Source organism: Hyperolius riggenbachi, chromosome 6 (assembly GCF_040937935.1).
Source record: "Hyperolius riggenbachi isolate aHypRig1 chromosome 6, aHypRig1.pri, whole genome shotgun sequence".
Lineage (NCBI taxonomy): Eukaryota > Metazoa > Chordata > Amphibia > Anura > Hyperoliidae > Hyperolius > Hyperolius riggenbachi.
The window spans coordinates 289,306,814-289,333,128 of NC_090651.1; the positions used below are offsets into that span (position 1 = coordinate 289,306,814).

At 43.9% G+C, this 26,315-nt stretch overlaps 1 protein-coding gene across 1 annotated transcript in view; it reads right to left on the bottom strand.

Annotated features, from left to right (window-relative positions):
- The window catches only part of LOC137522788 (serine/threonine-protein kinase SBK2-like), a 58,893-nt gene that overhangs the window by 21,739 nt on the left and 10,839 nt on the right, over positions 1-26,315 (bottom strand). The window contains exon 2 of the mRNA XM_068242875.1: positions 750-938. Coding sequence (XP_068098976.1) covers positions 750-924 — 175 coding nt within the window. The 5' untranslated portion in view covers positions 925-938. The remainder of the gene's footprint in view (positions 1-749; positions 939-26,315) is intronic.

Genomic DNA, 26,315 nt, shown 5'->3' on the forward strand with positions numbered 1-26,315 from the left:
GACTCCTCAGATTATGAAACCACTGACTCCAGGTACCCAAAATTGCTCCAACTCCTCGACACCAACTCTACTGTCTTGGTTATGACACACCTTTATGTCAGAAGTGCTGCGCTGTGGGCCTTCATTGTGTGCCTTCACAGCTTTCACCAGCCCTAACCTGGTGTACATGAAATGTCAGAGAACAGTTCATTGTTCAACGTAAATAAACATGTATATTGAAGTTGTGTTTAAAAAAAGGCTGTTTTTGCCTTTTTGCATTAAAGGAACCAGCCCTTAAAGTGTTGCTATCATAAATCGGGCATAGTGCGGTCTGAACCCGTTAGTAACAGTTATTATAGATTGATGGTACACCTTGAAATGAATCAGAGCACTCATTATTTGATTTTATATAAAAGATTGTATTGCGGCAGGCTATATACAAAAACATAGTGCCCCCCAAATATTTACAACAGTTCCAAATAGCTTTCTAAGTTTACAGAGGTACATTTAGCAGGTTGTCTAGCTAGTCACTCTTCCATCCATTAGGCCTTGTTCAATTAAACATAATTATCTCCTGTGGATTCCAATAATATTGACAGATATGGATTGTACAATATTGAAATCATCTGAATATTAAAATCATTGACCCCCAAGAAGAAAAAAAACTGTCCTTGTCATGGAATCACCTGATTGTGATCAAAAGAAAGCTTGATGTTCTTCAATGTACTCTGTAAACATAATAACAATAAGAACAACAGTTTATTATTTACCTCTCTGACGGTGTATTACCAAGGTGACTTGGCCGTATTTCCCCTTTCCAAGTTGTTTGATGAATTTGTAATGGTCTTCCACTTCCAACCTAACCAGGTTTTGATCAGTAATTTCCATCATTTCGTCAAGCATGTTGGCAGCTGTCAGGCCAATGTTTGAGTCTGTGGAGTCCATGGCTGATGTTATATCTTACAAAACAGACAACATTTTTGTTAATGAAAGAAGTTGGAGATTCAATGACACAGAGCTTGGCTAACTAAGGTTATGGCTGGAGATCACTGGATTCTGTAAAAAAACTTAATAAAAATTATAATTTACTTGAGGCTGTCAAGATTTTAAATTTAGGTTTTTAACCCATTGAAGTAAATAAATTAAGACTTTTAGATTTCAGGAGAGTCCTTTGTCGGGCTGGGTCAAAAAATACAAGTGTTTATCTCATCCATTTATTTTCACTTCAGGTTTGCTTTAAGGACTCATTGTGCTGTTGTCCCAGGGAGCTGCATTGGCAGGTTTATTGTAAACTAGATTTTCAGCAATTGTTTCTTGGCTGTATCCTAGCAACACAGTGGATGTGATTTATTTAGGACTAGCACAGGAACTTGGCACTGTGCCACAAAAGGAGATTATTGCATAGGATTAGCACAGTAGAACTAGAGGACAACTATGTGCGTGGGTAGATAACTGGCTGATGAATAAGTTCAGAAGGTTGTAACCAGTGGAACAGATTCAACTTCAGTTCAAGTTGTTACCGGCTCACCTCAAGGCTCACTTGCAAGACCTTTCTTTCAGTTAGATTTCATCTTAATGTTTATTAGATAACCTTATTAAAAATGAAATTGTTTGAGAAACAGTAAATCAAATAAATGTTTAGCAAAACATTTCTGGACACTTCTAAACACTGCTGGTCAACGTTCAGAAGACAACACACAAAGTTTGTAAATCACTGTGATTCTTTTCATTACTAAAATAAAAATTACAAGCTGACACATCATTGCATTTCAGTGGTTCTGGAGGTGTGGCTAGCTTACAGGGACAACAAAGGATGATTTGCATATTCAGCAGTGATGCATCGTGGGAGACATCATATGCTCACACCAATCTGAATAATTGCAAATACCGTCTGTTTTAAGAGGCAAACTTTTGCTTTGCATAGCATTTTAGTAAGAAGGCTTTTTGGTTCTTTGTAGCCCCTTACACACTACTAGGAGTTCTGGTTCACTATGAGCTTGCTGGGTAATCTGTAACTTTCCACTTCTATATGAGAGAGTCTATGGCTACATTCACAGTGGGATGTGTGTTGCGTCCCCTCTAAGAACAGGAATGCAACAGTACTGAAAAGTCACACCATACATTATGGGCACGTTGCTAAAAAATAAAAGGTTAACATGTGCGTTTTTCAGTAATTCACTGCATGCATTGCATTGGGAGACCATACTCCGTTAGATCTCACCACATCTGGCACACTGTGAACACTGCATAGATTTAACATTGCTGCGCGTCGGTTATATTATACCGCAACGCCCCACTGTCAACATAGCCTAAAATATCAAACTTCTAAAAATGAATTATTAAGACTGTCTTACTTAAAAAAAAGTTTGTATGGTGGTTTTGTAAACACAGATGCTACAGATGCACACAGATATTTGCAGGGAAAGTTATTACGCAAGCTGCTTTGAATTCTGGTGCACAAAGTGTTAAGTGAAAATGCAAACTTAGCTGTCATCCTAGGTTTCTTTGACACCTATTTCAGGATTGTACAGAATATCCATGCACTGATATTTGTACGACACCCACTCACAAGCAGATTAATAATGGTGCAGAATTTCTTCCACGTGAAAGCTAGATTTACACAAGCCCACGTCTTTTGGAATCACTATGGAAACATTTCTAGGGTTAGGAGGGTCACAAGATTTCTCAAGTCATCTAAATTCTCATTTTATTTGTTTATATTTAACTTTATCAAAAATCTGTAAACTCTAATTAACATGTTGATGTTTTCTTAGAAAATGATATAATTCTACAATTGGGGCCTTGCTATACTTAGCTTGACTACGCTGATTACGTTAAATTAGTAATGATAAAAAGACAGGTTTATTGAAAGGATGAGTAATATGCATGAAACCTGTGGTGAATATGTCAATAAAAGACTGTTTATATAAATGATGCAGTTTGTCTGCTCATAAGTGTCATTGTTTGTGTTTTGTATGGGCAGAGTTTCTACCAGATTTATAGAAATAGATTAGAAAGTAAGCCTTTTTGTTATCTGCATGCACCACTATGAACTTTAACTGTAAACTATGTACTAGCACCACAAAAAACATTAGCAGGGACACTAATAGCTTACAATATCAGGGGCAAGCTATTGTGTGTGGCATCTAGGAAAATACAGGGAATGGGGGTGGGCACCCATGACTAAGCTATCAGGAGGCAAAAGTAGGGAGAAAAAGGACAGAAGCGGGAACTGAAACACAGGGGATTTGTTGGCACCCAGAAAGAGAACAGCATCAAATAACAGCAAGTGAGGGCGGCAGCTGGGACATACAGGATAAAATGGGCAATGGGCAACCAGGAAGATAAAGAGAGCTCAGCAAGGAGAAAAATGAGGAGATAAAGACAGCAGGGAGCTTCCAGAAGAAGGAGGGAAACCCCCTCCCATTAGAGGGAATATGGGGAGAGAACATCAGGTGATATGCAGGAAGAGGTGAAGAACACTATGGGGGCACTGGATAAGAGAAGGACATCATGAAATACTAATAGGAAGAATATAAAGGGACATCCCACAGAGGGAGGGCAGCACATGGCACACAAGAGGAGCTGAATGGATGAAGGAAGAGGGCAACTAGTCAGTCAGACTTATATGTTATCTTGTAAGCCAGTAAAGCATCTAAACCATGTCTTGATGTCAAGACTTATAATTTAGAGTAAAAAAAATGACAACATGCTCTTTTTCTACCGTACATGACACCCGGAGTTAAATAAGGGGCATTGAATGGGAAATATCTCAGTGATCTTGCTGCATATTTTCTATGCTTTATATAGTTTATGACTTGACAATTTTGTGTTGTATTGAATTCATTGCAATGGAGGTATAGCTGACAGATTTATGCATATTGATCAATGTATTCTAAAACCCATCTTTCCTGATTAATTGAATACATCAAGTATTGCCTAATAGTTTCATCACCTTCTGGAGCAAAAGGCAGGGATAAGCCCCTTGTCTATATCTCTGTGAAAGAGGGGGGGGGGGGGGCTTTGGTATCCAGCATTTGCAGTGTTCCCCCAAACGTATGGACTACATAGGCTTGTATGAGCTCCACTCTAGTCTAAAATCTAGATTCCCTAAATAATGCCAGCCTGCTGCATAAGGGATAGGGGGTTAAATGTGCTGAGGAGGGATACCCAATGTTGTCACTTTAAATTTAAAAAGTTTTGCCAATTGTCCTAAGACAAAAACTTGTAGATTTCAGCAAGGTAAATAAAAATGATGAAATCCCACCCTGGGTTTATACTAATTTTTCACACTAAAATGTTAATGATTTCCTATGTAAATTTGAGTATTTTTTTTAAAGATTTTTTGTGGCATGTTCTCACAAGAAGCCCTGACCTCCACAAATAAGCAAAGAAACCATATCTGGGGGTCTTAGCAATTCAACTCAGCGCCATAGACTTGAATGCACAAGGCAAAATCTCAATCTTATTGAAATCTGATTTCAAAACTGAGCTTATGACATCAAAATCAGAATTTGGCAATGCTAATCATCTCTACTTGTCAGTTAACCCATTTCAGTTCTGCTGTCATCTTTTACAAATCTAGAAACATCCCTCACGTTGACAGTCTTGTCCAACACATACACTAATAAACAGTCTCATAAATGGGGCATTTGAACAGAAAATAAGTAACTTTCAGTATCTTGAACTTTGAAAATGTATGTTCAAATTCAAAGATTCTAGTTATTTTGGCTTACTCTTCCAAGCACTGTAGATATGTAAAACCTTAGTGTAACGGGATATTACCAACATGTACTGCTACAACAGTGTGAGTAAAGTAAGAAGACTCTGTATCAGCACATGACAAGGTTGATAAGGTGTTCCATAGTCTTGAGAACTATCAAGCAGAAATTGATAGGTAAGCCTTACTGATCTTTCTTAGAGTTTGCAGTTATTCAATGCAAGGGATTATCCAACTTTTTATGTGTGCTGCTGTTCACAGTTAGAATGGGAGAACAGTGAGGACAGAATTGATTTGGGCACTGGAATCTGTTAGCTGCTTTCAGTTAGACCTTATCCGGTGCCTCTTAGAATTCTGTTTTGCTTCTGTTCTGACTTCATTGCATTTCTGTTTGTTAAAGTGCAAGAGATCATTTTATTGAAAGTCAAAATGAAACTGAGCAAATTTTCACCAGGGCTGCTGGAAAAGTCCTAGAATGCAGCCACGTATTAGTTAACCGCATGCTGCAGCTTAAACCCAATATAGAGGTGTGGCTTGTGAGTGAATCTCACCTGATCCTGATGCATCTATTCTCCTCGGAACCTGGCCGCTCTCTGCCCGTAAGATGTCTGCATGTTGGGTGTTATGCAGGAAACAGGAAGTAGAGTGAGCTGCTGGCTTCTGAGGAGCACAGACAATTTGGGATCACAGCTGAACCCTACTCTGCAAGAGAATACAGGAGGGGGGCCCATGGAAAGGAAAGAAGAAATTATGTCGGCCCCCTTTCCCACATTCTCAATCTCCCCAACACTAATTGGCCTTGATTGCTTCTGCCCAGGTGTCACCCCTTCCAAGGGGATACCCTGTATGGTCCACCTCTCCCGCACACCACTTAGTACGCCACTGGCCCTGGAGATCAAGTCCTGATCCCAATGGGTGTCAGTTACTGTGCATGTATACACACCATTGTTCCAAAAAATGCAGCAAGATTTATATTTTTTTAAAAACCGTAACGCTGCTTTGGGAACTCCCTCATAAGATGACACTGCATTAGGGCTTTGACAATCGCTGGTGATCAGCAAGTGCAGCACAATCACCGCTAGTGTGAACCAGCCCTTAAACAGGTTATCATTAACAAAAAAAAGAACAAATGTTTGAAATCAGAATTCCACAATGCTTCAGTTGTCTCCTGAGTCAGTGTGTTATGACCACCAGACAGACCACATCACTTGCTAGCTAAATTTAGACACATTTAACTGACTCAATTGCCCTGCAGAAGGGACTGCAGTGTCCTGAAAGGTTGGCTCGTGTCTTCTTTAAAAAAATATTTCATTTGCAAAAGTGCCAGTCTCTTCATATTGTCTATGGACTTGTTAGGAGGTGTTGTAAATTACCCTGAAAATTGGACTAGAGCATTTCACTCACTAATGTCTGGCTTATGCCAAGGGTGTGCAGGTTTCATCTTATCATTCTGACATATCCTGGTGGTAGGTGGGGTAGAGGTCTCCTGTTCAAAGAGCAACCACCAACAACATGCGAGTGGTCTACTTGCATCTTTCCTGGTTGTTAGGTGATATGTCCCCTTTATGGATTTGTTGCATTCGTTGGCCATTCATTCTACCTGGATATGCACTGAGAAAGAAAAGGATCCTCCATGTGGAATAAAAGCAATACAAATGTATGCAAAGATCTTGGCATCCCGACTTGAAACTATCTCAGAATCAATATTGGGGGAGCAACAGATTGGGTTTAGGAAAAATAGACATATTAAAGATAACATTTATACTGCCATCAACTTTATCCACAAGTGTAGATCTACAGGCCAAGAGGGTGTTGTGATCACAATAGACATAGAAAAAGCTTTTGATCGTGTTCAAAGACTACCTCTGACTGAAATTCTTAAAAAAATAGGTATAGGCCCTTTTTTGATTAATCGAATTACTAGTCTATACTCCAATCAATCTCCTCAGGTGAGAACGAATGCATATAACTCAAATAAATTCCATATTGAAAATGGAGTGAGACGGGTGTCCCCATCCCCAATACTCTTTAATATATATCTTGAACCTTTGATTCAAGTGATACAAGGTGACTCCAAAATAAAAGGGTTTAGAAATGGAGGAGAGGAAATAAAGGTATTAGCATATGCTGATGATATTTTACTTACCCTAACTAACCCTATTGAATCGGTCAAAAACTGTCTCTCCTGGCTCAATCTTTATGGTGTTATGGCTAACTATAGAATCAATAAAACAAAATCAATAATTCTAGATATAGAATGCTCCTCCGAGACTATTTCATCAATTAAGCAACACTGTCACTTCCAGTGGTGCTTCTCGGCAATAAAATATTTGGGAGTTAAATTGCCCTCACATATTAGAGACATATTCAATTCAATTCACTTTATTGTCATTGTGTAACACAACGAAATTACTTTTCATGACAACCCCACGGTGCATATAGGGAACATAGTGATAGTAACAAGGAAGAGAAGAAATTATACAAGTATGCCAGATATTACAGATGTTTAAACAATTTGTACACAGTGTTAATTATTTCAGAGAGGATTTAGAGTTTATCAAGTTTATGGCGGATGGGAAAAAGCTGTCCTTCAGTCTGTTTGTGTGTGGCTTGTGAGTGAATCTCACCTGATCGTGATGCATCTATGCTCCTCGGAACCTGGCCGCTCTCTGCCCGTAAGATGTCTGCATGTTGGGTGTTATGCAGGAAACAGGAAGTAGAGTGAGCTGCTGGCTTCTGAGGAGCACAGACAATTTGGGATCACAGCTGAACCCTACTCTGCAAGAGAACACGGAGGGGGGCCCATGGAAAGGGAAGAAGAAATTATGTCGGCCCCCTTTCCCACATTCTCAATCTCCCCAACACTAATTGGCCTTGATTGCTTCTGCCCAGATGTCACCCCTTCCATGGGGATACCCTCTATAGTCCACCTCTCCCGCACATATGGGCCAGACATAGGCCCATATGCAATTAACTTTTCCTCCTGAGTTTTCTCCTAGGAGATAATTTTTCATCTTCTATTTAAAATAATTTTCCAGCACTTTTAAATTGAAAAAGTACCAAAAAGTAAGTGAAAATGTGCTATCAAATTCATTTTGAGCTTTTTCTTGCTTGCTGGTGGTTTAAAAAGTATTTTATTGACAAGTTGTGAAAATATCAACTAGGAGAAAACTCGGGAATAAATGTGAAGTGGGGCCATATTCTCTCATAATTATAATAGTATCATAGCTGATAGTAGAAAATTATTACGAGAATGGGATCAGAACTGCTTTAATGTTTTGGGCAGAGTGTATATACAAAAAATGCTAGGATTTTAGAATGGAGGATTAATGAGAAAAGAAAGCTCTGGGTAAGATTGGAAACTTCACAATTTAATGTTGAACTCCTGTTCTCCTAGATTCCAGCTAATTTAGCAAAGGTCCTGGCCTCTGTAGACCATCCGCTGATTAAACCCTCTATACGCATAATACTTTAATATTTATTCAAATAATAAAAGGATGGCATAAGCAGCGGGGGGGGGGGGGGGGGGGCGGGGGCTCTCTGTTCTGACCTCAGTGGGCCATCATCCAGACTTCCCACCAGCACAGTCAGAGTCTTGGTTTAGGAAAAATAATATTGACCCAGACGTACGTATTATAAATTTGCTGGGAAATAAAGATTTACATATTGAAAGTTTTTTAAAGGATCCAAGGAATCCCAGAAGGTACGGCAGTTATACAAATGCAAAGTCATCTGAATAAAATAGAAAGTAAAATAGAGGGTTTAAGGGTAACGCTAAATAAATATGAAAAATTTATACTACTACGCCAAAGACCCAATAAAGTCCTTTCATGTCTTTACAACTTATTGGGAGAGTTTGGTAAGGGCAGAAAACTAAAAATCTCTGAAAAATGGGAAGTGGAACTTAGCTTATTGATTGACTCTTTGGGCCAGAGCTTTTAAAAACATCTGGCAAATAACTATCAATCAACTCCAGCTAATTCAATACAAGCTACTGAATAGATTGTACCTCTCCCCTGACCGGGTGGCTAAAATAAAGGAACGCCAGTCTAACGAATGTTGGAGATGTGGAGCAGATGACGGTACTCTAACGCAAGTATTCTGGGCATGCCCCGAAATAAAAAAGCTGTGGACTGCCATAATATCTTTTGGCAGGGATGACAATAAACCTTTTAAAGACCTGGACAGTGAAGCAGTGATTCTTGGGTTGGGGATGAAAACAGTAGCCCCTCATTAAAAGAAATAAGAGTTTTGGTGGCCAAAAGACTGATTGTGCAGAGATGGAGAGAAATTGTTACTCCAACCTTGGAGGACTGGATTGGTGGGTTATCCTGTACCCTTGAGGACTGCACTGGACTTATGGAAGAGGGGTCATTATCTAATAAACTAAATGTAATTAGATCCTCTTGGGACAATATACTAAGCACGATTATGTGATTCGGGGAGTGATTGATAGGGGAGAATGAAAATAAACAAATGGAATGTTTGGAGTATAACGAATGGGAGAGAGAGTATGAATATTCAGTAGAGTGTGTTTTTAAGTCAAATATGTATCTGAAGTATGAAGAGGCGGAGTATAGGTGGTTCTATCTTAAATTTTGTATCATATGAAGCGTATTTGTAGGAGTTAGGGAATAGCCTAAGGCTTGTGTGATCACTAGGCTTGGGAATATCTTATAGGCGGAATGGTTTACAACTATGGTGATCATTTGACTTTGGTTTTTTCTCTTTTTTTTTTCCTTTGGGTCTTCTTTTTTGCCTTACTACAACTTTCTCTTTTGGGCGGAGGAATGGAAGGAAGAAGAAAAATAAAGATTTCATTGATTGAGCGATAAACCAACAATGCTGCAAAACAATTACCCGACCTAATTGGGCTGCGGGGAAGCTTGTATTAAATGGTTGGGCATATGACACAAGAGCTGAGTTGAAAAAAAAAGCAAAAAAAATACAATAGGTTTGTGCAAATACCTGTATGCAGAGTCTGGCACCCCCACTCTACTGAAATTAAATGACTTATATCAACAAAAAGAACCACCACCCTGGGAGTTTAGATATTGCTGCTTGGCAGTATAGACAGATAGGGCTGGGAACCATTAGGTACGATTTAAAAATTGTGGTAATATTTGATGGTGTCTTATAAAAGTACACGTATTCTTTTAACTAAACAAATTAGTTTATTAATATACAGTGGGTTGCAAAAGTATTCGGCCCCCTTGAAGTTTTCCACATTTTGTCATATTACTGCCACAAATATGAATCAATTTTATTCGAATTCCACATGAAAGACCAACACAAAGTGGTGTATGTAACGATCTTAAACGTTACCTCTGTGGTGGAAAGCAGCGCAGCTGCTTTCACACCTGATGTCACCTTTCTGGCCAAGCCATCCCGGGTGTCGCTTCCCGACTCAGCTGGGACAGGGATCTCTGTTTCAGCAGCTTGGGTCCACACGCCTGCACATGGAGCAAAAGGACCTTTACATGGAGCTAAAGGACCTTTATGGGCAGAGGAGACAAATCAGCTGACTTTGTGGTCAGCTGACTTCCACCTGTCAATCTTCCTTGCAGGTTGGTTCAGCCCCTCGGGCGGGGCTGCTTGAATCTGCTGTCAGTATTTAAACCTGGAGTTGTTACTCTGTCTTCGTCTGTCATTGTGTACACTTGTGTGTCAGTACTCAGACCATAGTCAGATCCCAAAGTGTGCTAGAACCGGCCGGAGCCGGGGATCCACACTTAGCTAGATTCTGTTGATAGTTTAAAGTACTAGTTTGATTGTGATTATCTGTTATTACCTGTTTTCCTGTCTGACCATTCTTCTGAAACTCTGATCTTGTACCTTGCTATTCTGATACTCTGTTGCCGAACCCCGGCTCGCCTCTAGACTCCGCATCTGCACTCCTGATTCTGTACCTCGATATTTTTGACACCCTGTTGCCGAACCCTGCCTGTACTTTAGACTCTGCCTCTGCCTTCTGAATCTGTACTTTATCTGTCCGTGTGTTTACGACCTGGCTTGCCCGACCGCGAGAACTGACCTTACTGTTAGAGGCAGTTCCCAGATCCGTTAGTGACACTACCTTTGGTGTCACTCACGTTCTGTCCTTCCCTCTCCCAATCTGACTCCTCCCCGTGGAGAGTCCAGACTACGGAAGGAACTTGTTGCTAAGACTGCAGTAAGGTCTGAATCACCTGCTCCACAGGTGACCGTTAGAGCCGTGTTATTTGTATCTCTGAGTCTGCAGTAAGGTTTGAATCACCTGCTCCACAGATGACCTTTAGAGACGTGTTATTTGTATCTCTGAGACTTCAGTAAGGTCTAAATCACCTGCTCCACAGGTGACCGTTAGAACCGTATTTATCTGTCTGTACCTTCCAGCCCCACTAGGGGGCCTTGTGTCTAGTCTGTTCTGTTGGTGTCCTGAGTGTTCCTTACCAACTCCGGTGGTAAGGTCCTGTAAAACCATTAGAGTTACGGTGGCACCAGACACACACTTACGCTCTGCTCTCGTTCTTGCTATACTGGTAATATTGGTGATTCTGCGGATCACACATAATCGAGTATAGCGTCTGTATTTTTGGTGGTTCCGCAGATCACCAAAAATCAGTCATCTGAGTAGTGGCATTAATCGTCACAGTGTACACGTGAGAAGTGGAACGAAAATCACATGATTCCAAACATTTTTTACAAATAAATAACTGCAAAGTGGGTTGTGCATAATTATTCGGCCCCCTTTGATCTGAGTGCAGTCAGTTGCCTATAGACATTGCCTGATGAGTGCTAATGACTAAATAGAGTGCACCTGTGTGTAATCTAATGTCAGTACAAATACAGCTGCTCTGTGAGGGCCTCAGAGGTTGTCTAAGAGAATATTGTGAGCAACAACACCGTGAAGTCCAAAGAACACACAAGATAGGTCAGGGATCAAGTTATTGAGAAATGTAAAGCAGGCTTAGGCTACAAAAAGATTTCGAAAGCCTTGAACATCCCACGGAGCACTGTTCAAGTGATCATTCAGAAATGGAAGGAGTATGGCACAACTGTAAACCTACCAAGACAAGGCCATCCACCTAAACTCATAAGCCGAACAAGGAGAGCACTGATCAGAAATGCAATCCAGAGGCCCATGGGGACTCTGGACGAGCTGCAGAGATCTACAGCTCAGGTGGGAGACTCTGTCCATAGGACAACTATTATTCATGCACTGTACAAAGTTGGCCTTTATGGAAGAGTGGCAAGAAGAAAGGCCCCGTTTGCAGTTTGCCACAAGCCATGTGGGGGACACAGCAACCATGTGGAAGAAGGTGCTCTGGTCAGATGAGACCAAAATTGAACTTTTTGGCCAAAATGCAAAACGCTATGTGTGGCGGAAAACTAACACTGCACATCACTCTTAACACACCATCCCCACTGTCAAATATGGTGGTGGCAGCATCATGCTCGGGAGGTGCATCTCTTCAGCAGGGACAGGGAAGCTGGTCAGAGTTGATGGGAAGATGGATGGAGCCAAATACAGGGCAAACTTGGTAGAAAACCTCTTGTAGACTGCAAAACACTTGAGACTGGGGAGGAGGTTCATCTTCCAGCAGGACAATAAACCTAAACATAAAGCCAGGGCAACAATGGAATGGTTTAAAACAAAACATATCTATGTGTTAGAATGGCCCAGTCAAAGTCCAGATCTAAATCCAATCGAGAATCTGTGGCAAGATCTGAAAACTGCTGTTCACAAACGCTGTCCATCTAATCTGACTGAGCTGGAGCTGTTTTGCAAAGAAGAATGGGCAAGGATTTCAGTCTCTAGATGTGCAAAGCTGGTAGAGACATACCCTAAAAGACTGGCAGCTGTAATTGCAGCAAAAGGTGGTTCTAGAAAGTATTGACTCAGGGGGCCGAATAATTATGCACACCCCACTTTGCAGTTTTTTATTTGTAAAAAATGTTTGGAATGATGTGTGATTTTCGATCCACTTCTCACATGTACACCACTTTGTATTGGTCTTTCATGTGGAATTCCAATAAAATTGATGCATGTTTGTGGCAGTAATATGACAAAATGTGGAATACTTCAAGGGGGCCGAATACTTTTGCAACCCACTGTAAACACATTGCATTGCCCTTGATTACATTATGAAATCTTACTCTTGAATCATTTTATTGTATTTACTGTAAATAAAGTGTTGGCTTTAATGAGAAAAGATTTCATGGCTTTTGACACCCCTTGTAATCTGAGCAATGCACAGCAGCCCTGTTCAATTCCTGCTTTCTGATGAACGGTTCATTCAACAGATCATTGTTAATTAGCTCCCTGGAGGTTACGGCTGTGCATTCTCAAACTTGCTATGTTGTCAAAATAGAAGTATTTAGTTCACTGATTGAATTTCTTAGCTGTATGAAGTTGCTCTTCATGTGCAAGGATGACTTTGGTTAAAATTGTCTTGTTAAAGGGACTCAGAGCTGTAATATAAAAAAAGATTTATACATACCTGGGGCTTCCTACAACCCCATCCACTTGGATCGGTCCCACGCCGCCGTCCTCCGCTGTATGCAGCTTTGGGAACCGGGTCCCATCACTGCCATCAGTCGGCTCCAGTGTACACATGAGAAGTGCGCCCTCTATGTATCTCTCCAGCAGCTGCTGGAGAGATACGTAAAGCCTCCACCCTGCACTTCTCGTGCATAGACTAGAGGCGACTGGCGGCAGTGATGGGACCCAGTTCCCAAAGCTGCATAAAGCGGAGGACAGCGGTGTGGGAGCGATCCAAGCGGATGGGGCTGGAGGAACCCCCAGGTATGTATAAATCTTTTTTTATATTACAGCTCTGGTACACTTTAAGCACTTGGGTCTGCAAGTATATCAACAGATAACAAGTTATTCTTAAGCTACGTACACATACAATAACCATAGGCTGAAAGGACCATTTCAGCCGATGATTGCTATGTGTGTCCAGCAGCCACCGAACAATATTCCTTGGGCATCATTAACGATCAGTTGAGTCAAATCCTTAATGACTCCCGATGCCTGAGCATTACCGGTTGTAATACTATTTTCAACCCCTACCGACCAAGTGAAGCCACTTCATGGTCTTTCAATCATCATCTCTCCAACCCCCTCCAAAGCAACAGAAGACATTGCTAGCCTCATGGCTAGGGATGTGTCTGTACAGCATTGTTCCCCCGAATAGTTGCCTGAGGGATTTCCTGATTCCCAAAGGGCAACAATTCTTACATGTGTGCACTTAGCTTACATTTGAGTGATGGAGAACCAATATCACCAAGATTTTTAAGGGACTATTGAACCCAACAGTTTCTTACTGGAGAAGCAAAATAGTGCCTGGAACTGTGTGTGTGTGTGTGTGTGTGTGTGCGTGCGTGCGTGCGTGCGTGCGTGTGCGTGTGTGTGTGTGTGTGTGTGTGTGGTGTGTGTGTGTGTGTGGTGTGTGTGTGTGTGTGTGTGTGTGTGTGTGTGGTGTGTGTGTGTGTGTGTGTGTGTGTGTGTGTGTGTGTGTGGTGTGTGTGTGTGCGTGTGTGTGTGTATGTGGTGTGTGTGTGTGTGTGTGTGTGTGTGTGTGTGTGGTGTGTGTGTGTGTGTGTGTGTGTGTGGTGTGTGTGTGTGTGTGTGTGTGTGTGTGGTGTGTGTGTGTGTGTGTGTGTGTGTATGTGGTGTGTGTGTGTGTGTGTGTGTGTGTGGTGTGTGTGTGTGTGTGTGTGTGTGTGTGTGTGGTGTGTGTGTGTGTGTGTGTGTGTGTGTGTGGTGTGTGTGTGTGTGTGTGTGTGTGTGTGTGTGTGGTGTGTGTGTGGTGTGTGTGTGTGTGTGTGTGTGTGTGTGTGGTGTGTGTGTGTGGTGTGTGTGTGTGTGTGTGTGTGTGTGTGTGTGTGTGTGTGTGTGTGTGTGGTGTGTGTGTGTGGTGCGTGTGCGTGTGTGTGGTGTGTGTGTGTGTGTGTGTGTGGTGTGTGTGTGTGTGTGGTGTGTGTGTGCGTGTGTGTGTCAGAGGAAGCTGTGTAAAACTAATGAGCTATTAATGAGCTATTTTTCCTACAAATGCATTGAAGTCACTTGTCATGAGAACACACACACATTTTCAATGAAGTGTCCTTTGCCGTGATAATTTGTATCTTGCAAAAAATTCACTATATTTTTGCAAGAATATCAAGTAATTTAAAAATGCTACTTTTGATGCAAAAATGAATGTGGAGAAAATTCACGCACATCTCTAGAGCTGTCCTTCAAACCAGTGGTTCTGGATCTAAATCCAGCGTTTAAAAAGAAACTCCAGTAAAAATAATGTAATAAAAAAGTGCTTCATTTTTACAATAATTATGTATAAATGATTTAGTCAGTGTTTGGCTATTGTAAAAGCTTTCCTCTCCCTGATTTACATTCTGACATGTATCACATGGTGACACTTTTACTGCTGGCAGGTGATGTCAGTGGAAGTAGCTGCTGCTTGCTTTTTTGGCAGTTGGAAACAGCTGTAAACAGCTATTTCCCACAATGCAACGAGGTTCACAGACAGGAAACTGCCAGGACTGGGTCCTCACAGTTTCCTGTGGGAGGGGTTTCACCACAATATCAGCCATACAGAGCGCCCTGATGATCCGTTGGTGAAAAGGAATAGATTTTGTGAGGAAACGCGGAAAAGCCGCCGTCTCTCGAGGTGAGGCGGCTGTTTCCGCGTCCAGCATGGCGTCACAACGCGGAAAAAACGCCGCATTCCGCATGGGCAGTGCGGCGGAATCCGCATTGGTAACGGCGGAATCCGCATCAGAGGCGGCCCCCGCATTAGATTCATTGCATGACAGTACTGGTGTGGCTGGGACTGATAGTCCACCAAGATTCAGACTTACACGCGCGCGAGCACAGAGGCAGAGTTTAAATAGCAGTTAGAAGGGTGTCGGCTGACCAGCTGGGTCAGCTGACAAATTCCACTGCTCCCATTGGACCAGCAATTAGGGAGGTCCTGGAAAGGTCCTAGAGTATATATACAGCTCGTTGTTCACTTGCTCTTTGTCTGGCGTGCGATCACACATGTGGGAGCACCCAGATCCGTAGTCAGATCCGTAAGTGTGCCGGGACCAGCTGGAGCTGTAATCCTACACTTAGCTAGATTCTGTTGATAGCTAAAGTACTAGTTTGATTGTGATTATCTGTTATCACTTTTGCCTGCCTTGACCACCCTTCTGAACTCTGATCTTGTACCTCGTTATTTCTGATACTCTGTTGCCGAACCCCGGCTCGTTCCTTGACTCTGCTTCTGCCTCCTGATTTTGTACCCCGATATATCTGATACCCCGTTGCTGAACCCTGCCTGTACTTTGACTCCGCCTTTGCCTCCTGATCTTGTACTTTATCTGTCTGTGTGTGTACGACCTGGCTTGTCCGACCTCGAGAACCGACCTTACCGTTAGAGGCGGTTCCTCGCTCTGTTAGCGATCCTCCCTCCTGAGGGTCACTTTCAGATATACCTTCCTACTGTCAGTCTGACTCCTCCCGTCTTGGAGAGCTCAGGTCTGCGGAAGGAATCTGTGCAGTACTCCTTGCTGCATTGAGGCCTTGTCCTCTAAGTGTTACTGTTACACTAAACACTACACTCTACTCAGGTGAACAGAGTTTAGTTTGTATATCGGATTATCGGTGAGACTGCAGATCACTTATAATCTGGTATATATCTGTATTTCCGGTGATACTGCAGATCACCGGTAATCAGATACTCTCTGCACCCACCGATCGTTACAGAACGCCAGACCAAAATACAAACGCAAACACTGATTGTCTGGGTGTACTTGCCGCTTCGGTGGACAACATCAATCAAGTACTGGGCACTCACATAACTCTTATTGATGCCCTATCAGGGTCTGTACAAACCCTCCAGACATCAGTGGATCATGTGCGATCCTCTCCTAGCTCTGACATACGTATGCCTGTACCTGAAAGCTTTTCCGGCCACAGATCTGACTTCCGGAATTTTAGGAGTAGGGTGTTGTCCTATTTTGAGTTGAGACCCCAATCTTCAGGTACTGAGACCCAGAGGGTCACGTTTATTAAAACTTTGTTGTCCGGCGACTCCCAGTCTTGGGCGTATAGCCTGCTCGCCGGAGACAAAGCTCTTACCTCTGTAGAGGAATTTTTTAAACCTATGGCAGTAATTTACGACGATCCGGACCTTGCCTCGACTTCTGAGCGGAAGCTCAAGCTTTTGCGTCAAGGCGAAGGTCCGGTCGAAGATTACGCGGCCGAGTTTAGGAGGTGGTCAGTTACGGCCAGGTGGGACACCTATGCCCTATTAGATCATTTCTTGTCAGGGCTGTCCGATGAGGTCTCTGATTTGATGTTAAGCCAGCCCGAGCCCAGAACAGTCGATGAGGCCATCTCAGCGGCCATCCGAATCGACCGCAGGCTGCGTTACCAAAAACAGACCAGGGGTAGTTCCCGTCTCAGAGGGGTATCTTACACCACGGTCCCAGTGACTCCACCTCCTACTATTTCACCTTCTCCCGTCTTGTCTCCTTCCGAGCTGATGCAGATTGCTCGGTCAAAATTAACCCAGGTAGAGCAAAGACGGAGAATGACCGAACAGCTGTGTTTGTACTGCGGTGAAGGGGGGCATATAGTACAGAACTGCCCCAATAAGCCGGGAAAACGCTACCGCTTAGGAGTGGTGGGGGGTAACACCCTGGGCGTCCGACTTTTACCCCTAGAAGAAAAACGATTGCTTCTTCCCTGTACCGTTACGTGGGAAGTTAAGACTGAGGTCACGGAAGCCTTTATCGATTCAGGCTCCGCGGCAAATTTTATGGATTTTGAGTTTGCTAAGAGATTGTGTATTCCGTTCACACCAGTACAACCACCCATCCAGGTTACGGCAGTGGATGACTCTCCTCTGCAAGGGAATCACCCACTGTCTCAGACACCAGAGGTGGGGGTCACCATAGGGGTACTGCACTGGGAAAAGTTACAGTTCTTTGTGTTGCATATGACAACCTCCACCATTATACTCGGCATGCCATGGTTGCACCTTCATTCTCCACACATTGATTGGGCCACCGGCCAACTAATTTCTTGGTCAGCACACTGCTTTCAGCGATGTTTAGGGAAGGTGACATTGGGCCAAACCAGGGTTCATGTACAGGGGGTACCTGAGCAATATGGGGAATATTCTGATGTATTCTGTCCCAAGGCTGCAGACAAGTTACCCCCACATCGCCCTTTCGATTGCCCCATTGATATACGTTCAGGTTGTATGCCCCCTCGGGGTCATTTGTACAATTTATCTGGGCCAGAGAAATTGGCTATGCAGGAATATATCCGTGACAATTTAGCCAAAGGCTTCATCCGGCCGTCCCGATCGCCTGCTGGAGCAGGTTTCTTTTTCGTTAAAAAGAAAGACGGGGGCCTGCGGCCCAGTATTGATTACCGGGGACTAAATAAGATCACGGTAAAGAATCGCTATCCGTTACCCCTGATAGACGATTTATTTACGCAGGTCACCGATGCTAAGATCTTCTCAAAGCTGGATTTACGGGGCGCGTACAACCTGGTGTGCATTAGAAAGGGCGATGAGTGGAAAACGGCCTTTAACACGCCAGACGGGCATTACGAGTATCTGGTGATGCCCTTTGGGTTATGTAATGCCCCGGCCGTTTTCCAGGAACTCATCAACGAGGTCTTCAGAGAGGTGTTGGGGAGATTTGTGCTGGTCTATCTAGACGATATACTTGTTTTCTCCAACAACCTCTCTGAGCACAGAATGCATGTGAAATTTGTACTCAACAAATTAAGACAAAACTCACTCTACGCTAAGATTGAGAAGTGTATTTTTGAAGTCACATCTGTCGCCTTTCTGGGGTACATAATTTCCACCACGGGCCTGTCTATGGACCCCGCCAAAGTCTTCGCTGTTTTGGAATGGCCTCAGCCGGTTGGGTTGAAGTCTTTACAGCGGTTTTTAGGCTTTGCGAATTATTATAGAAGGTTCATAAAGGGGTATTCCACGGTTATCGCACCCCTCACCTGTCTTACGAAAAAAGGGGCAGATACCACCCACTGGTCTCCTGATGCATTAAGTGCTTTCTCCACTTTAAAAGATTTGTTTTGTTCCGCACCCATCCTGAGACATGTAGACACCTCTTATCCTTTTATTGTTGAGGTAGACGCCTCGGAGGTTGGGGTAGAGGCTGTGCTGTCTCAGCGGTCAGGCTTGCAGGGAAGGCTACACCCTTGTGCGTATTTCTCTCGTAGGTTCTCTCCGGCAGAGAGAAACTACGATATAGGCAACAGAGAGCTCTTAGCCATTAAACTTGCCTTTGAGGAGTGGCGTCACTGGCTGGAAGGAGCAGAACATACAATTACTGTATACACGGATCACAAGAATCTAGAATACATCGAGGGGGCTAAGAGATTAAGTCCCCGTCAGGCTCGATGGTCTTTGTTTTTTTCGAGGTTCAGGTTCATAATTACGTATACCCCGGGTAGCAAGAACATTAAGGCAGATGCCCTGTCCAGATGCTTTGAGTTGGAGACAGCACAGCCTTCTGCCCCAGAGACCATTGTCCCACAAAATTTGGTGCTGGCCGTAACAGAGACTTAGGAAGACTGGACAGAGACCTTGAGTCCTTTTCAGCAGGATGTCCCTGAGGGGAAGCCTGAGGGGGTTTTATTTGTGCCTCTGCCATTCCGTCTCCGGGTGCTACAGATATTCCATTCACACAAGAATGCGGGACATCCTGGGGCATCTAGAACGCAGGATCTTGTGGCCAGGTGCGCTTGGTGGCCGTCTCTGGCAGCCGACTGCAAAGAATTTGTTAAGGATTGTGCGGTATGTGCTAAAAGCAAACCCTCCCGGTTGGCACCTGTAGGGAGGTTGCAGCCTTTACCCACCCCGAGTGAACCATGGACCCACTTGTCCATGGATTTCGTCGGTGAGCTTCCCAGATCAGAGGGCATGTCGGTCATTTGGGTGGTAGTCGACCGCTTCAGCAAGATGGCCCATTTTGTGCCCTTGAAAGGACTCCCCTCGGCCCAGGAATTGGCAGACTTGTTTATCAAACACGTGTTCCGGTTGCACGGCATTCCAGAAAACATAGTGTCCGATCGGGGAGTCCAATTCGTATCTAAATTCTGGAGGGCATTCTGTCATCAAATGGGCATGAAGCTGTCGTTTTCATCGGGCTACCACCCACAGACCAACGGTCAGACGGAGAGGGTCAACCAGTCGTTAGAGCAGTTTTTGAGATGCTACGTTGCAGAGGCGCAGAATGACTGGGTCAAATTTCTGCCCTTTGCAGAATTTGCACAAAACAATTTGAAAAGTTCTTCCACTGGATTTTCTCCGTTCCAGGTTGTGTCTGGAAGATTGCCCAAATTTTCACCGTTACCAATGGCCTCCACTGCGTTTCCAGCTCTGGAGGCTTGGCAAAGGTCTTTTAAAGACATTTGGCGGACGGTGAGAGACAGTTTGGAAAAGGCGTTTCTGAGTCAGAAGGGTCAAGCTGACAAGAAACGGTCTTTGGAGTGGAGATTCCAACCAGGAGACTTGGTTTGGGTATCCACACGTCACTTGGCCCTGAAACAGCCCTCAGACAAGTTGGGTCCCAGGTTTGTCGGGCCTTTCCCGATAGCCAGAAGGATCAACAACGTCACTTACGCTGTTGATCTTCCCGCCAGCATGCGTGGGGTAAGGTCCTTCCACGTATCCCTGCTTAAGCCAGCAGTCCATGTGGGTCCCACTCCTCCTCCTCCTGTGTTGGTGGATGACCAACCTGAGTACGAGGTAGAAAAGATTTTAGATTCACGCGTTGTACAAAACTCGGTACAATATCTCGTACATTGGAAAGGGTACAGCATTGAGGAGAGACAATGGGTACCGGGGAGTCGCATGCATGCGGACGAATTAAGGAGGGAATTTCACGCCTTACATCCCGAGAAACCTGGTAGGAGTTGTCCGGAGTCCACTCCTCGGGAGGGGGGTACTGTGAGGAAACGCGGAAAAGCCGCCGTCTCTCGAGGTGAGGCGGCTGTTTCCGCGTCCAGCATGGCGTCACAACGCGGAAAAAACGCTGCATGCCACATGGGCAGTGCGGCGGAATCTGCATTGGTAACGGCGGAATCCGCATCAGAGGCGGCCCCCGCATTAGATTCATTGCATGACAGTACTGGTGTGGCTGGGACTGATAGTCAACCAAGATTCAGACTTACACGCGCGCGAGCACAGAGGCAGAGTTTAAATAGCAGTTAGAAGGGTGTCGGCTGACCAGCTGGGTCAGCTGACAAATTCCACTGCTCCCATTGGACCAGCAATTAGGGAGGTCCTGGAAAGGTCCTAGAGTATATATACTGCTGATTGTTCACTTGCTCTTTGTCTGGCGTGCGATCACACATGTGGGAGCACCCAGATCCGTAGTCAGATCCGTAAGTGTGCCGGGACCAGCTGGAGCTGTAATCCTACACTTAGCTAGATTCTGTTGATAGCTAAAGTACTAGTTTGATTGTGATTATCTGTTATGACTTTTGCCTGCCTTGACCACCCTTCTGAACTCTGATCTTGTACCTCGTTATTTCTGATACTCTGTTGCCGAACCCCGGCTCGTTCCTTGACTCTGCTTCTGCCTCCTGATTTTGTACCCCGATATATCTGATACCCCGTTGCTGAACCCTGCCTGTACTTTGACTCCGCCTTTGCCTCCTGATCTTGTACTTTATCTGTCTGTGTGTGTACGACCTGGCTTGTCCGACCTCGAGAACCGACCTTACCGTTAGAGGCGGTTCCTCGCTCTGTTAGCGATCCTCCCTCCTGAGGGTCACTTTCAGATATACCTTCCTACTGTCAGTCTGACTCCTCCCATCTTGGAGAGCTCAGGTCTGCGGAAGGAATCTGTGCAGTACTCCTTGCTGCATTGAGGCCTTGTCCTCTAAGTGTTACTGTTACACTAAACACTACACTCTACTCAGGTGAACAGAGGTTAGTTTGTATATTGGATTATCGGTGAGACTGCAGATCACTTATAATCTGGTATATATCTGTATTTCCGGTGATACTGCAGATCACCGGTAATCAGATACTCTCTGCACCCACCGATCGTTACAGATTTCTTATGTAAAAGGAGGTATCAGCTACTGATTGGGATGAAGTTCAATTCTTGGTCACGGTTTCTCTTTAAAGGTATAAAGTAAAGATTTGCATATTCCATCAGCTGTTTGGAAGTGATGCATGGATGTTGCTTCTCACTCGTGTGGAGACTTAAGAAGTAATATAGTACTTTGCAGTCCTTCAGAAGACAAAATATTTCTATGAGATCTTACAGCACTTCGTCCTTCTTCACAGGCTCTTGCAAGCAAGAGATTGTTTACACTAGTCAAGGTTATGGTTGAAAGTACTTGATTTTATGTAGCGAGGACTCATAGGGCCCGTGTATTCAGGAATAGCATGGTAAAAGCATTCCAAAAATGTTTCTGTATCTTTGATGGAATTAAAATGTTACTTTACCATACAACAATAAAAATATTCTTCTCGAAAATGCAATAAGACCTCTCTCCCGTGTCATTTGTTAAATACCGCAAAGACCGATAACCCCAAGCTATGGAAATCTTCTGATCCCCCAACAATAAACATGTGAAGACAGTTCAAGGTATTGCTGGCATTGAAGAACTAATTTTTTGAAGAAAGATTCAATAGTGAAATATGTGTTATGATATGATGAGTTCAACGATAGCGAAGAGTTCACATTTATTATGACATAATGTGGCGATTTCTTTCTTTACCTACCTGGATTGTCTTTCTGTCTTTTATCTCTCGATTTATTTATAATCTTTTGTGGATTTAGTTGGTGTTGTGTGTGGGGCACGAGGCTACCGCTATTCTCAATTATATTATTCTCTTTGTTCTCCTAGTCTTATGAGTAGTTGTCTTAGTATTTCATATTGCATTTAAAGTGTACATCTGCCATGTTTGGTGCTTATGTGAGCGACAGATAACAAGTCCTATTTCCGGTATCCTTTTCCTCATGTAACTAGAACTGATTGTATTGTATGCTACAACGTTTGTGAACACTTTGTACCTTACTTTTTATTGTGGTGCTTTTCTATGGTCTTTGAGTAAAAGAATGTTATAATGTTGCATGACGGGCTTTGCTATTAACCGCTGAAGTCGGCGGCCATTGACTGTAATGTTAAATGCGGAAAATCCGCATTACCGCTATAATTTTAAGCCAATCAGAAGACTCAGAATGAATACGGCAATCAGTGAATGTGGAAATATCTGCCTAAATCCGCATTCTCTGATTGGCTTATCATTCTGAGTCTTCTTATAGTCCTAAAATTAACGCATATCGGTAATGTGGATTTTCCACATTTAACATTACAGTCAATGGCCCCCGACTTTAGCGGTTAATAGCAACACCCCCGTAGGTGCTAGAAACACCAAATTTGCAGGGTATGTTAAGAAGGAGAGTGGAAACAAGAGGAAAAATAACTCAACCTTGTAGTTTTTGAGAAAATCAATGTTAAAGTTAACATTGCTGTAAGCAGATTTGCCATGGAAATATTTGCATTTTCCACAAAAATCCGCTTACCACACTAGTATTACCACTTTCCACATTCCGATCGGAAATGCGGAAGTTGCATTTCAGCGAAATATGAGTGAGCATCCCTACTGGAAAGAAGGGATGAGCATTCTGAATAAGAACACTGTTCTAAATGGATTGGATCAGAACTTGAATTTCAAGCACAGCAATCCGTGGCGGGGGTGGTTAACTCACCCTTTTATGGCGCCTCCATGTGCTGCCCTCAACAGTGTGTCTCAGTTCTCAAAGCATCCTCCTTCACAGCCAGAAGAAAGAAGTAGCTGGAGAGCTGAAATGCACCATGGAGGACAGCGCATGGAGGCTGCAGGTGAGTTAATCCCCCGCCATGGTCCACTATGCTTAAAATTCAAGTTCTGATCTGATCCATTCAGAACAATGCTCTGATTCGGCATGCTCAACCTTACTGGAGAGCAACTATGCCATCCAAATTCACCAAGATGCTTTAAAGGACACCCGAGGTGAAAATAGACTGATGAGATAAACTCTATCCTCCTCCTCCTAAAAATGAATTTTTTAGATATTTGATTGATTGTTGGGCAGCACGGTGACATAGTGGTTAGCGTTTTTGTCTTACAACGCTGGGTTCCCAGTTCAAATCCCAGCCAGGTCAACATCTCTGTTCTCCCTGTGTCTGCGTGGGTTTCCTCCAGGTATTCCGGTTTCCGCCCATATCCCAAAAACATACAGTTATGTTAATTGGCTTCCCCCTAAATTGGCCCTAGACTACGATACATACACTACATGATACATACATAGACATAAGACTATGGTAGGGATTAGATTGTGAGCTCCTCTGAGGGACAGTTAAGTGACAAGACAATATACTCTGTACAGCGCTGCAGAAGATGTTGGCGCTATATAAATACTAAATATTAATAATATCCCACAGGTTTATTTTATATTTAAATCCACTTTTTAAGTTGTTACTGATTGATTGTTTCTACTCAATGACACATTAATTGAAGTATGCCAGAGCTAAAATCTATGAACTACTGGCCCTTTCTATCTCTTTCCTGTTCTCAAAAGCCATTTTCTGCTAGGAAAGTGTTTTATGGTTGTAATTCCTTATCAGTAAGGATTACGCTGTAGTCCGGCCCAGTCCCGACCCAGACATAAACTGTCATGTACATACCTGATGTCTACCACTTTCAGACAGGAAGAAAAAAAGGAACACAACATAGTTATTAGTGCACTTGGCACTGTACATACATATGTCTATCTCATCATGTCACATGTCACCTCTGGTATCCTTTACTGATATAATTTTCCCAGTTCTATCTCTGCATTGGTAAAGGGGTCCTTGTGGCGCCAAAATGCTGACTTCATGTAGTCACATGTATTAAAGTACATCACCATATGCAACTGGAGTGCTGGCTCGTGTGTACTTTTTATGTTAGTAATATAACTAATATAGCTCCACTGCTTTTACAAATATATGGGCTACTGGCCGGATTACATCTGTGAAGTTCTGAAGCTTTGAGAGTCAAGATGCCTGATGCCACATATCTCTATGGAACATAGAAGAAGGCTGAAAGTAACAAAGAGATGGTGTGCTGCAGCCAAGATGCTTTATGCAAGATTGAATAAGGACTCTCCAAGCGAAACTGGTAAGCAACAGCTGTCGGTTGTGCTGCTGTGCATTACAGCACATCCCTATTCCATATAAATGAATAGGGCAACGTGTGAAAATGCTGCCAGAAGCTGTTTTCTCAAGCAGCACTGCCATCCATGCAAAAGGAGCAGCAGTAGTAGTGAGGAGGAAGTAGTGAATGGGCAGAGCAGGTAATGAACACCCGGTGTCGGTACTGCCAGTTAGGCAAAGGGGGCAGTTGCCTCAGGGCCCTGACCACTCCAGGGGCCCCTGCACCACCAAACCCACCAGGGTTTCTCCCTCTGACTGCTCCTATGGCCCTCGCATGTTCTGTAGCTCAGCTGCATTGTAATAACTAACCTGCTCCATCCCGATCTCCAACTTCAGCCACGATGGAGAAGACGCAGGCCACGGGGCTGAATACGGAAATAAAATCGGACAAGCTGCTGGGACAGGAGAATTATTTCAATGCAGCTGACCTGTAGAACCTGTGGGGGCCCTGAGGCTGATTTTGCTGGGGACCTAAGGGAGTAGGGGACCTCCAAGTAATTTTTGCCCTTGGGGCCGCTGTGTGGCTTAAACCAGCCCTGTATAAACCACACCAGCCTTTCTCAACCTTTTTACCTTGGAGGAACCCTGTAAATAACTTTTGGATCTCAAGGAACCCCTGCAAACAATTTTTTTGGTCTCAAGGAACCCTTACATTTATTTTTCAGGAGGCATGGTCTTTAAAGAGACTCTGAAGCGAGAATAAATCTCGCTTCAGAGCTCATAGTTAGCAGGGGCATGTGTGCCCCTGCTAAGCCGCCGCTATCGCGCCGCTAAACGGGGGTCCCTTCACCCCCAAAACCACCCCCGCAATAATTGGTCGTAGAGTTGGTCGTTCGTGGAGGCAGGGCTAACGGCTGCAGCCCTGCCTCCAGTCGTGTCTATCAGTGGCGCATCGCCGCCTCTCCCCCGCCCCTCTCAGTGAAGGAAGACTGAGAGGGGCGGGGGAGAGGCGGAGATACGCGCTGACAGACGCGCGTGGGGCAGGGCTGCGGCGGTTAGCCCTGCCCCAACCAGGAAGCGCTCCCCCGCTGCCCCGAGGGGATTTGGGGGTGAAGGGACCCCCGTTAAGCCACGGGATAGCGGCGTTTTAGCAGGGGCACACATGCCCCTGCTATCTATGAGGTCTGAAGCGAGATTTATTCTCGCTTCAGACTCTCTTTAAGTAGGTTAGGCTGCTAATTTCACTATCTCCTTTTACACTGCCACTCATTATACTGTCTCCTGACCCCCCAATTTAGTGCTTCTTGTTACAGTACCACCTATTATAGTGTGCTCTATTATACTTCCCCCACGATGGGGTAAAATGCCAAGGAACCCCTGCAGAGTCCTCAAGGAACCCTGGGGTTCCAGGGAACCCTGGTTGAGAAAGCCTGCACCACACCATTCCAACTTCAGTAT